We start from the raw sequence: 13133 nt of genomic DNA on the forward strand, positions 1-13133 counted from the left end.
GTAGAGTAGAGTAGAGTACCTTTCTCCCTTGTTTTTGTCCACCAGACTAGTGAAGCATAGGTAATTCTGGGTCTCACAATAGCCGAATAAATCCAATAGATCATTTTCGGTTTGAGTCCCCATTGTTTACCAAAAGTTTTATTACATATCCATAGAGTATTTGTAGCTTTTTTTATTGCCTGCTCTAGATGTGTATTCCAGTTAAGTTTTTTGTCAAGAGTTACTCCAAGGTATTTGACGTTATTTGAGAGTTTAAGAAGCTCACCTTTTAGCCTAATATCATTAAGCATAATTTTTTTTCTACATGTAAATGGGACGATCGTGGTTTTTGAAGGGATTCGGATAGAGATTCGGATAGGGATTCGGATAGGGATTCTGATGGGGATTCGGATAGGGATCGGATGGGGATGCGGATGGTGATTCGGATGGGGATTCGGATGGGGATTCGGATGGGGATTCGGATGGGGATTCGGATGGGGATTCGGATGGGGATTCGGATGGGGATTCGGATGGGGATTCGGATGGGGATTCTAATGGGGATTCGGATGGGGATTCGGATGGGGATTCGGATGGTGATTCGGATGGGAATTCGGATGGAAATTCCGGTGGGGATTCGGATCGATATTCGGATTAGGATTCGGATCGGGATCAATGTTAGGATACGGAGATTAAGATTCGAATCCGGATTGAGATTGGAATTCAGGTTCGGATTAGGATTCGAATTGGGTTTAAATCGGGACTCGGATCGGGGTTTGGATTAGCATTCGCATCGGGATTCATATTAGGATTCAAATTGGGATTCGGCTTGAGATTCGAATTGGGATTCGGATCAGGATTTGAATTAGGATTCGGATCGAGATTCGGAAAAGCATTCGAATGGGATTCGAATTGGGATTCGGATCAGGATTTGGTTTAGGATTCGGATCAGAACTCGGTTTAGGATTCGAATCAGGATTCGGATTAGGAATAACATCGGGATTCGGATGAGGATTCGGATAGGGATTCGGATAGGGATTCGGATAGGGATTCGGATAGGGATTCGGATAGAGATTCTGATAGGGATTCGGATAGGGATTCTGATGGGGATTCGGATGGGGAGTCGTATGGGGATTCAGATGGGGACTCGGATGGGGATTAGGATGTGAATTCGGATGGGGATTCTGATGGGGATTCGGATGGGGATTCGAATGAGGATTCGGATGGGATTTCGGATGGGAATTCGGATGGGAATTCGGATGGGAATTCGGATGGGAATTCGGATGAGGATCCGGATGGATATTCGGATGGGGATTTGTATGGAAATTCGAATGGGGATTCGGATGGAAATTCGGATGGGGATTCGGATGGGAATTCGGATGGAAATTCGGATTGGGATTCGAATGGGTAGAGTAGAGTAGAGTAGAGTAGAGTAGAGTAGAGTAGAGTAGAGTAGAGTAGAGTAGAGTAGAGTAGAGTAGAGTAGAGTAGAGTAGAGTAGAGTAGAGTAGAGTAGAGTAGAGTAGAGTAGAGTAGAGTAGAGTAGAGTAGAGTAGAGTAGAGTAGAGTAGAGTAGAGTAGAGTAGAGTAGAGTAGAGTAGAGTAGAGTAGAGTAGAGTAGAGTAGAGTAGAGTAGAGTAGAGTAGAGTAGAGTAGAGTAGAGTAGAGTAGAGTAGAGTAGAGTAGAGTAGAGTAGAGTAAAGTAGAGTTGAGTTGAGTTGAGTTGAGTTGAGTTGAGGTGAGTTGAGTTGAGTTGAGTTGAGTTGAGTTGAGTTGAGTTGAGTTGAGTTGAGTTGAGTTGAGTTGAGTTGCGTTGAGTTGAGTTGAGTTAAGTCATAACACTTCGCTACTGACCAGGATCGACCGGAATTGCACATTGAAAAAATATTCACTACAAAGCATGCCTATAATAAATTAAAACAACAAGCCAACTTAAACATGAATTAGCGAAATTTACGAAGAATTTGAATTTGGCATTAGGTTGTTGAAGATTACTTTTTATAACTTTACGTCTAGTAGAAGATTAGATACTACTTATTTATAGTACTATTTTAATCGTAATATCGGATATTTGTTTTAAATTTTTTTATTAGACTCCTGAAAAACTGGCCTCTGAAGTGATATACTTTTGATTTCAAAATTTATCTAGCACAATTTTCTCTTCCGAACATTTAACAGATTACACCTTACTAAACAAGATTGCGGTTCATATCCAACAAAGTTGTCGGCAGTAACATAATTTATGGATCCTCGCTTACTCACCGCAATCGAGTGACGTTTCGCCTTGGAATTGACGGCCGTCGTGATCCGTTTGGAGTTGTTGTTTCTTAATGGCTGAAGAAGACGGGTGTTCGCAAAATGCATAGGGTGTAACCGCTGCCTGGCGGACTGATTGAGTAATATGTGAATAAATGCGCTGCATTTCAAAGCATGCATAATTGATGCTGTACAGAATGATTCAGGTGTAGGATTTTCTCTATCCATCTGCAATCGTAAGATTTGAATTTAAGTTTGAATAGTTAGTAACTGTAAATTTAGGTTTCATATGAGCTTGGCAGGGCAGCAACATTCTAAAATCCAGTACAGCGGTTCAGTGTAAAACCCGGTACAATTACCTGCAAGCATCCTGCGACGTTCGTGGAAATAGCTGCACTATTGAAACCTGTACTTAGCGTCGAAACGCAACCGTGAAGATGCGCATCTGGCTTTCTGTAGCAGCAAAAGCTATCAATGACCATTGGCCATCCCTCACAACATCCGATACTGCGTGGCTCAAGTGAACAAGCTTCTTGTTTGAGAATGTGATTGATGCTAACGCTGCTAATGAAATGGCTCACGAGCTGAGCTAGCCGGCCTAATGAAGGAACTTCTTCAGCTAGCGTGACTATCGTCATCTTACGTTCATTGGCAGAATGTTGGTTACTATTCATGTTCTCCGGGGCGGCGTCAATCAGCGATCACCGGTAATTGGAGCACGCATCAACACAATAAAAACTTCTTCGCCGCCGTCATCATCGTCGTTCAGTGCTGCATAGGTGCTTATTAGGCATGTGGCGCCAGGCCAGAAGTTGGCATGCTGCAAAATACAGTGCGAATAATTGAGCAGGGCTTCGATGCAGTTCTCGACAGCGAACAACATGCGGATCATTGCATCCGAAGATGATGATTTCAACCCAGCTAGACCTTGAGTATAAGCCAGTTCTAGCCGCAGCTAATGAGAATGATATAAAGCCATTAAAGGACGTTTGTGTAACTGTACGTAAAGACACGAAGCGGCTGACCGTGTCCAAAGTGTGCTCGACTGAATGGATTCGTAATTTCAATTTGTCTTGCAGTTGCAGTCAACATGTCTTTGAATTGTTTTTTTTTTCATGGTTGAAAGTGGTGTACGCTGACCATGTATCCAAATGTATTACGGTAAACGTTTTGCTTGTGCCACGTACAACTTACTCTTTGTTATGTACAGTAGAAAACGCAGTCTATAGTTGATTAGTTTAACTATCTTAAATTACAGCCCGAGGAAGCGAGATTGACCCGAAACTTATTCTCAATTAATATTCAGAAAATTTTAGCTCAACTAATTACTGTCACGGTGCGAATTGCTAGAACGCAATCATTGCCCAGGTTCGAACTTTTTCGTGTGCAAAATGTAAATAATGGATAATGATTTTGACTTGCGAATTACAGCATATTTATTTTACTGAACTACATATATGTATTTTATTCTCTGCAATAGGCAATATTTGGTTTTATGATTGCTATATTGCAGCCAATTTCATGTTTGAAGTAATTGAAACTGCACTATAATGCAGTATGACTATAATCTAGAATCTCAACTGAAAGTCGCTGTCATTAACAACTTAATTTCCTCAAGCTCTATCGACACTATACTGACTCGTTGCTTTGGAATTAGTTTGCACTCAAATGAAATTAAGATTGAAAACAAGTACGAATTACTCAATTTTGCGGAACACTCTACTGACCGCGTTTATCCAATCAAATCGTTGGCAATTTCATATGCATAAATGGTGCTGGTGTTTGCACAAAGTAGAAATAGTTTTTCCCCTTACACCACTTTACTACAGCACCGAAAAAGTACACTCGAACGGAGCGGAGTGCATTAGCTAAAACAACCAGGCGCAACTTTTCCTGATGTAACTGTCGACCCAATGCGATAATGTAGTGGTTTCACATATCGAGGAAAAAGTAATCCAACTGGAATGCTTCCAAGTCACTCCCGCTACGATATCTCGAGCTGATCCCGAATATTGCATACAAACATACATACCATAAATTGCGACAAACGCATTGCGCTACATTCCACCGCACCGCAAGTTCGCACAAGTTTATTAAAGTTGGTAAAAACGGGTGATTTTGAAATCGTGCGCTAAAACTGTAAAAACCGGTGAAAGAACGGAGCAAACTCGTTCGTGAATGACATGAAAATTATGTCATTTGGCTAAGCTAGCGGCCAGTTACCCGTGGCACGCTGATCTGGGCTGGTTTGTGAGGTTTCTGGCAGCTGCTGTGTACGGCTTACGTACGATACGTGTGGGTAAACAGGTTGCATGCAGTAAGCTGTTGTCACTTCTGGCGAGAAGTTGTGTGTGCCTAACGGTTGCTTTCTAGGGAAATAGGTTGAATGAGGAGGCGAATTTGTAGACCGTTTAATCTGAAGAAGACTGCGGTCTGCATCAGGAGAAGTCTTTTATCATTGAGAACTAACTGCACTGACTGGTGAAGAACCGTTTCGCCAAATCATGGTTCGCACGGATCGAGATACGAACAACTGATTACCTAAACGATGAAAAGCTTTTGAATTATCATTAGCCTGCGACCAGGCACTTTAACAGGAACATAAGGGGGGATTTTTTTAACACAGCGAAACGAGCTTGTTTGCGATTTAAAGAACATAAACACGTTCGGTCAGTGAAGGAACCTTTTGAAAATTAACCGCAGGGGAAAGAATATCAGCACTCCAATTGTTGCTGCTCATTTAACAACAGTTTCTCACCGTGTATATAGTGATGGTTAAGTTCATGGGATGCATCAATACCACAGCTCATAGTCGTGCGTAGAGTTTTCTATTGGGAGGGGGATAATCGGAACCACTAGCTCCAATCATTTGCGTTCCAAAGTGTTCTCTATCCATTCTCATAGTTTCTGGAATATATATAGGATGATGGTAATTTTCAAGTGATGGTGATATTTGGCTTTTCTGCTGTTTTGAACTTAATTTTTTCATTTGAATAACCAGGTACTAAACAAAATTTGCATTTTTACAAATTGTGTTGAAATTATTGAATTTTAAGCCCGTATGGAAATTTTTACTCACTCGCAATGTTTGATGCAAATGTGTTCTTTGATTGTTCTCGAAGCTACCAATCATTCTCACTCGCAAGCAAGTTTTCCATAGAAACTGTTTTTCTCTTCTGATTATTCCGAAAATTATGAAAGGAAAACGATTGATTCAAACACATCTATCATGTACCTATTATTATGAAAGTTCCACTTTGTTAATTCTCTGTTAACCTGTTCAGAAATTTCTAATAATTTCTTGGTGTACAAGTTTTGTTTCAGATTTGCGATTCAGGTTTGATAATTCTAGAGAAACATTTTAACAGATCCAATGTAGTTTCAACCGCCACAGATCCGGGACGACGAAGTAGCTGATATTTGTTTGGTTTTTTGCATGAAAAAAAGAAGGAAGAAAATTTTTTTGCTAGTGAGTAAATATACATAGCGGAAATACAAGAGAGAGAGAGAGAGCGAGAGAGAGAGAGAGAGAGAGAGAGAGAGAGAGATAAAAAACCGTCAATTTGGCAACTAGGTTACACTTGTCAGAGGTGCCAGGTCTCTTCTCAAAGCGCCAGGTAACTAACTTTTTCAGTCGACTTGTATAAACGGTGGTGACGATGGAAGTCCTTGTGAATGATAAAGTGCATCAGAAACCATAGTTGGTCACTATTTTGTTGACCATATAAAACGTTAGTGAATAATCAGTTAAAAATCACTGTGATAAAGCCATTTTGAATCATTCTCAATTCATTAATTAAAACTAGAACTTGAAAAACGGGTGAAAATAAATATATCCTGTATTGAACCTGATTGCAGTACCTCTCAATGTGTTGGCTCACAACATTCTCTTCGCTCGTTTTGATGTTGTCAACTGACATAACAGTAAGCGTATTGTTTTCTTACTCATTTTTGCTTTTGTTATCACACATTTTGACAATCTCATATAAGATTACCACCACCATCAACAACGATTGCGATTATTCAGCGTTGGAAATAAGGGCGGTTGAACATGACAGTCGACCAAATTATGTCGATCAAGAAATTTGTTTAACGCAGAGAGACCATTGAACCAAGCTGAGACATATGATAAACAAACCGCTTTGATATGTCTGTCATTTTATTGTGGTGTCATATACTGTTAGTTGTGTAAAAATAACAAATTTTGTGCCGAATAATCGTGGGAAAGTACAGCTTTTCTCATTACATTCGAGGAACACGGCGGCTAAAGCGCATCAATAGTTATAAAAAGTTTACGAAAATGCTGTTCTTAGGGAAACAACGCACCGTGTAAAGCAATGGAACTGCTTAAAAAACGATAATTTCGATGTTGACAACTGTCCGTGTGAAGGAAGACTATGAACCTATAACCGATGACGATCTATGCCAAACGCAGGAACAGGTTACCCGCCAAGCAATTTTTTTTTAAAACAAGGAACTATGGTTCCTTATGATTTGAAGCCAAGGGACGCGTCGGTTTTTCGCCTGTGAAAAACTGCTCTAGCGACAAAAAAAAAATGTTCTCTTTAACGGTTCATTATAGAAACCAAGAGAAAAGAAAGCCATGGAGACTGCCCGCTCATGCTTCTACTAGTTACGACGCCGATTGCGGCTGCTGCGAAGTTTTTGCTATGTATTTGGTGGGACCAGGCCGGTGTTATTTGCGTTTAAAATGGTGAGTAGACAAGCTGGAAGGAGCATCAAAATTACCTCCGGCCCTCGCAAGCCCTATCTCACACCTACACGAGTCAAACGATCACAATTGACTGCCTACCTACCGAGCTACTGATACCTAAACATGATTTTACGAAAATTCGACAGTGCATGAACAATAGGGTGCCAATGAAATGTTTAAGAGAAATTAGGTTTTCGAATTTTGTTCAGTAGTCACGTTTGCATCAAAAGAAAGTTAAAAAAAATTCGGATTGTGATAGCAAAAAACCAAGACAGATAATTGATTTCAATGAATTTATCATGGAAGGTAACTATATATAAGCTCACTTGCAAAAGCCATTTTCACGCCCTTGCGAGTGGTCTTCCGGGAGTTTACCGGAACATTTGACGAAGACAAGATTGGACGAAAACATGCGTGTAGGAATGGTTTTGAGTTCTCTTCCGTTTCATTTATCAATTCTTTCTCAATTTTCGCGACAAAATTATTGGAGTAGGTCTTACGTTTCTGGTTTGCCCAGAAACTCTGGATGGGACGCACCCTGGGTACCGTATTGATTTTCAGCCGCTTCAACTCCTCCAACGATTGATTCGAGTAGCGGGCCGACACCAGATCCGGCACTACTTCTTAGCCCCTATGGTATTTCTGGATGAACAACTCAACTTCTGACAGGCACTTCGTACTATAAATTTCTCCGTTCACGGCCAGTACGGAGCTTCGCGCTGATTGTCAGCCACAGCAGCACCTCTTTGGGAACTTGGTGTGTGAAATGATTTTCATCTCAGAGCCTACTTCCTTGGTGGGGGAAGTAAAATACGGAGTGCCCTGACAGTCGTTGCCAGATAGGTCTCGACGTCGACCACCACCATCACGTGGCGATTCGCCAAAAAAAATCGGCTCGACTATATTATTTAGCCGCTGCCACTGCGTCATTGCCTGCAGCTCCGAGACCAATGAACGGGACTGCCGCTTTCTGATGTCCATACTTGCCAGATACTTTTCCACTGTTTGGTCGGTTGCACCGACCTGCCGTAAAGCGTACGCATTTTTCTCTCGGTCTTCCTCTTCAGCATTCATTGGAGCTTCTTGTCGCTCAGGGTCGTCAGCCATCCGGAAGCGGTCCTTCTTTCGATGCTCTGATTGTAGTCCAACAGTGCCAAGATGTTGTAGATACAAAAACAAGCGTAACCGGTGTCCCTTTTCCGTACGATGTCCGCATTGGAGGCGACGGTTTAACATTCTTTGATCGCGCACACTTCTGAGCGGAGTAGCTTCACTGTTTTCGCCATTACGGTTAGAGTTCGATTTAATTATTTTCTCATGGGTTACTTAATTTTCTCATGGGTTACTTACAATCAATCAATCAATCATGGGTTACTATGATTGATGCTGCATGGGTAGATTCGTCAGTGCGTGTAAAGGTAAACCCATGAAAAATTGGATCGAGATCTGATGTTATTTAATAAGAAAATGTTTAAAAAATAGCTTTCAGGGGCATGGAAACTTTTGCGCTGGGAGATTCGAGCTACACCAGAACACACAAGAGACACACCCAGCTCGAACATTTTTTTTCATCGATCAAAAAAATGTAACTTTGACCGCTTTGAGGCTCTACTCCTCGAAGTCCGATTGAGCTCAAATTCAGCATGGGAAATTTCTACGAGAAAACAAAACTTTACAACCCTATCGTTCATTCTGTGCCGAACACGCAGCAGCATCGGTTGTGTTTCGAATTCGCTCCGATAAAATTCAAAACGTGTGCACAAGTGCTGGCATTCTTTGACCGGGCCCGGTGTCTTTTGTTTAGATTGCTGTTTCGCATTCAAGGTCAAGTGCCTTTGTGTAACTGTGTCGCTTTGTAGCTGCCTGCTGTCGAACGATTTGGTGGTGAGTGCAGTGTACTCCTGTGGACGTTTATCCAACACGAAGAAGAAAAGGAAAGGAAGGTACGTGCTTCTTGTCTGTCCCATCGGCGCGCTAGTTTTAGCGCGATGGATGTAGATCCCCCACCTCCCGCACCTCCATCCTCGAATCCCCCCGACCCTGTCCCTCCTGCCCCTCCTTCTACTATTAATTCTTCAGCTCCCTTACGTGTCAGGTTGTATCCAGACGGATCGGCGCTTCCAGTGGCAGTTTACCTCAGGCCTAAAGCAGGGCCGAAATCGAAATCATTGAACATATTTCAGATTTCGAAAGACCTGACGTCACACTATAAAGCTGTGACTGAGATTTCTAAAATCAGGCCGAACAAGCTCCGTGTCGTGGTCAATGACCTTAAAGAGGCCAACGATATAGCTTGCTTCGAGCTCTTTACACGGGAATACCGTGTCTATGTACCCGCTAGAGATGTGGAGATCGACGGTGTCGTGACCGATTCGAGTCTTTCCGTGGAGTGTATATTGAAAAGTGCTAAAGGGTGCTTTAACAACAACACATGTCCCGATGTGAAGGTGCTCGACTGCAAGCAGTTGCGGTCGGTATAGCTCGTCGGTGACAAACAAGTTTACACTCCGTCAGACTCGTTTCGAGTTACGTTCGCCGGGTCTGCACTACCAAGCCACATCTCGATCCACCGGGTTCGTCTCCCTGTGAGGCTCTACGTGCCCCGCGTCATGAACTGCCTGAATTGCAAGCAGTTAGGCTATACAGCCGCCTACTGCTGCAATAGGGCACGTTGTGGCAAGTGTGGGGAGTCTCATGCGGAAGATTCTTGCAGTGTTAACGCTGAAAAGTGTATTCACTGCGGGGAAAATCTGCATGAGCTCTCGACATGTGCGGTGTACATGAAGCGCAGGGATAAAATAAAACGGTCTCTCAAAGAGCGTTCAAAGCGTTCCTACGCTGACATGCTGAAGAAGACCGTTACCACTACTCCCGTTACTTCGAACCCCTTCGATCTGTTGTCCTCTGATGAAACCGATTCTGACGATTCACCAGCGGGAACATCCTATGCCAATCCTGGGGAGTCTAGAAAGAGGAAAAATATTTCCTCTCCTAAACTTCCCCGAAAAGGTCCAAAGATTACCCAAAGTGAAATGAATGGTACAAACAAACCCAAAAGTGCAGCGGAAAAACCGAAGCAAACTCCTCCTGGGCTTGCAAATTTAAAGTCCCAGAAGGAGTTCCCAGCACTTCCTGGAACATCTAAAACCCCAGTTGTTCCTTTTGCACATCCAGTTGAAAAATCAAATGCTGGACTGGTGAAATTTTCTGACATTGTGGACTGGATTTTTGAAACTTTCAATGTACCCGATCCAATAACAGTTTTTCTTACAGCATTCCTCCCAACAGTTAGAACATTTTTGAAGCAGTTGACTGCTCAATGGCCCCTCCTTGCAGCGATCGTATCCTTTGATGCCTAATTCATCTGCTAATCTGAAGGATTCTATCTCTGTCTTACAGTGGAATTGTAGAAGTATTTTACCAAAAATTGATTCGTTTAAAGTTTTGATAAATAAAAACAAATGCGATGCATTTTCCCTTTGTGAAACTTGGCTTACTTCAAATATTGATCTCAACTTCCATGATTTTAATATTATTCGCCTTGATCGAGACACCCCATATGGAGGAGTACTTTTAGGGATTAAACAGTGCTATTCTTTCTATCGTATTAACCTCCCCTCGATTCCAGGCATCGAAGTTGTTGCATGTCAAATGACAATACAAGGTAAAGAGCTTTGTATTGCCTCAATATATATTCCTCCCAGAGCACAGGTTGGGCAACGGCTTTGATTTAATAGAACTTCTTCCCTCGCCACGTTTGATTTTGGGAGACTTCAACTCTCATGGTGTGGCTTGGGGTTCCCCTTACAATGATAACCGCTCCTCTTTAATCTATAACCTTTGCGATGACTTCGACATGACTATTTTAAACAACGGCGAAATGACACGTATCCCGAAACCTCCAGCGCGCCCAAGCGCTTTGGATCTATCCTTATGTTCGACGTCGCTACGGTTGGATTGCACATGGAAGGTAATCCTCGATCCTCACGGTAGCGACCATTTGCCTATTCTTATTTCAATTACTAACGGGTCAACTCGCATGCGACCAATTGACATTCCTTATGACCTCACACGGAATGTCGATTGGAAGTTATACGAGGAATGATTTCCAAAGCGGTCGAGTCGATTCAACATCATCCACCACTTGAAGAATACAACCTCCTCGCGGGCTTGATTCTCGACGCCGCGTTGCAAGCCCAAACGAAGAAATATCCCGGCGTAACGATCAAAGAGCGGCCTCCAACTCCGTGGTGGGACAAAGAGTGCTCCGATGTCTACACGCAAAGATCCGACGCGTTTTTGGCCTTCCAGAAGGAAGGTATACCCGACGACTATATACGGTACTCGGAGCTTAATACCAAGCTTAAAAGCCTGGCTAAAGCAAAGAAACGCGGATATTGGCGTCGGTTCGTGAACGAGACGTCGAGAGAGACATCGATGAGCACTCTTTGGAACACAGCCCGAAAAATGCGGAATCGCGTAACGGTCAACGAAAGCGAGGAGTCTTCAAGTCGGTGGATATTTGATTTTGCCAAGAAAGTATGTCCGGACTGTGTTCCTGCGCAAAACTTTGTTCGCGATGAGTCTCCGGGCCACGACGCGATAGAATCACCTTTTACGATGACAGAATTTTCAGTTGCCCTCCTGTCCTGTAACAATAACGCGCCTGGGTTAGATAGAATCAAATTCAACTTGTTGAAGAATCTACCCGGCAATGCCAAGAGGCGCTTGTTGAACTTATTCAATAAGTTCCTGGAGCAAAACATTGTACCGCAGGATTGGAGACAAGTGAAGGTTATCGCCATCCAAAAACCAGGGAAACCAGCTTCTGATCACAACTCTTATAGGCCGATTGCAATGCTATCCTGTATCCGGAAATTGATGGAAAAAATGATACTCCGTCGTTCAGACCATTGGGTCGAATCAAATGGTCTACTATCAGATACTCAGTTTGGCTTCCGTCGTGCCAAAGGGACGAATGATTGTCTTGCGCTGCTTTCAACAGATATTCAGCTGGCGTATGCTCGCAAAGAACAAATGGCGTCTGCGTTCTTGGACATTAAGGGGGCTTTTGATTCCGTTTCTATTGACATTCTTTCGGGTAAGCTTCACCGACAAGGATTTTCTCCAATTTTGAACAATTTTTTGCACAATTTGTTGTCCGAAAAGCATATGCATTTTACGCATGGCGATTTGGCAACTTTTCGAATTAGCTACATGGGTCTTCCCCAGGGCTCATGTTTAAGCCCCCTTCTTTATAATTTTTATGTAAATGACATCGACGAATGTCTGGCAAATTCATGCACGATAAGACAACTTGCAGACGACAGTGTAATCTCTGTTACAGGAGCCAAAGCTGCCGATTTGCAAGGACCATTGCAAGATACCTTGGACAATTTGTCCGCTTGGGCTTTACAGCTAGGTATCGAATTCTCTCCGGAGAAGACTGAGATAGTAGTTTTTTCAAGGAAGCATGAACCTGCTCAGCTTCAAACACAATTAATGGGTAAAACGATTTCTCAGGTTTTGGTACATAAATATCTTGGTATCTGGTTCGACTCCAAAGGCACCCGGGGTTGCCACGTGAGGTATCTGATGAAAAAATGTCAACAAAGAGTGAATTTTCTTCGCACAATAACCGGACAATGGTGGGGAGCCCATCCAGGAGACCTTATAAGACTTTACCAAACAACGATATTGTCTGTTATTGAGTACGGGTGTTTCTGCTTCCGCTCCGCAGCAAACACACATTTGATCAAACTGGAGCGAATACAATATCGTTGTTTGCGTATCGCCTTAGGTTGCATGCAATCGACCCATACGATGAGTTTGGAGGTCTTAGCTGGAGTTCTACCTTTGAAAACCCGCTTTTGGAGCCTGTCTTCTCGTATTCTTATCAAATGTGAGGTCTTGAACCGTCCTGTGATTGAAAATTTTGAAAGGTTAATCGAACTTAATTCTCAAACCCGTTTTATGACATTGTATTTCAATCACATGTCCCAAAATATCAATCCTTCTCCGAATATTCCAAATCGTGTCAACTTATTGAATACTTCTGATTCTACTGTGTTTTTCGATACATCCATGATAGACGAAACCCGTGGAATCCCGGATCATTTACGCGTGCAGCAGATCCCCAAATTTTTTTCTAATAAATATCGAAACATCAACTGTGACAATATGTTCT

General features: G+C 42.6%; 1 protein-coding gene across 1 annotated transcript; it reads right to left on the reverse strand.

The window, feature by feature from the left end:
- Window positions 1-788: 788 nt before the first annotated feature.
- Window positions 789-2906, reverse strand: LOC129728965 (circumsporozoite protein). The gene is made up of 3 exons (XM_055687440.1): window positions 2592-2906; window positions 2239-2310; window positions 789-1160 (listed from the first exon to the last, which is right to left on the reverse strand). Exons 1-3 carry the CDS (start codon window positions 2904-2906, stop codon window positions 789-791), a joined length of 759 nt encoding a protein of 252 aa, XP_055543415.1.
- Window positions 2907-13133: the final 10227 nt, after the last annotated feature.

This window comes from Wyeomyia smithii, chromosome 3 (assembly GCF_029784165.1).
Source record: "Wyeomyia smithii strain HCP4-BCI-WySm-NY-G18 chromosome 3, ASM2978416v1, whole genome shotgun sequence".
Classification (NCBI taxonomy): domain Eukaryota; kingdom Metazoa; phylum Arthropoda; class Insecta; order Diptera; family Culicidae; genus Wyeomyia; species Wyeomyia smithii.

Excerpts from the sequence above, each read along its gene's own strand:
- LOC129728965 (XM_055687440.1), bottom strand. The coding sequence starts at position 2,906 with ATGAATAGTAACCAACATTCTGCCAATGAACGTAAGATGACGATAGTC. Across the intron at positions 2,311-2,591 it reads ACGTCGCAGGATGCTTGCAG|CCATTAAGAAACAACAACTC; the intron begins GTAATTGTACCG and ends CGTCTTCTTCAG. Across the intron at positions 1,161-2,238 it reads CGAAACGTCACTCGATTGCG|AATCCCCATCCGAATTCACA; the intron begins GTGAGTAAGCGA and ends AATCCCCATCAG.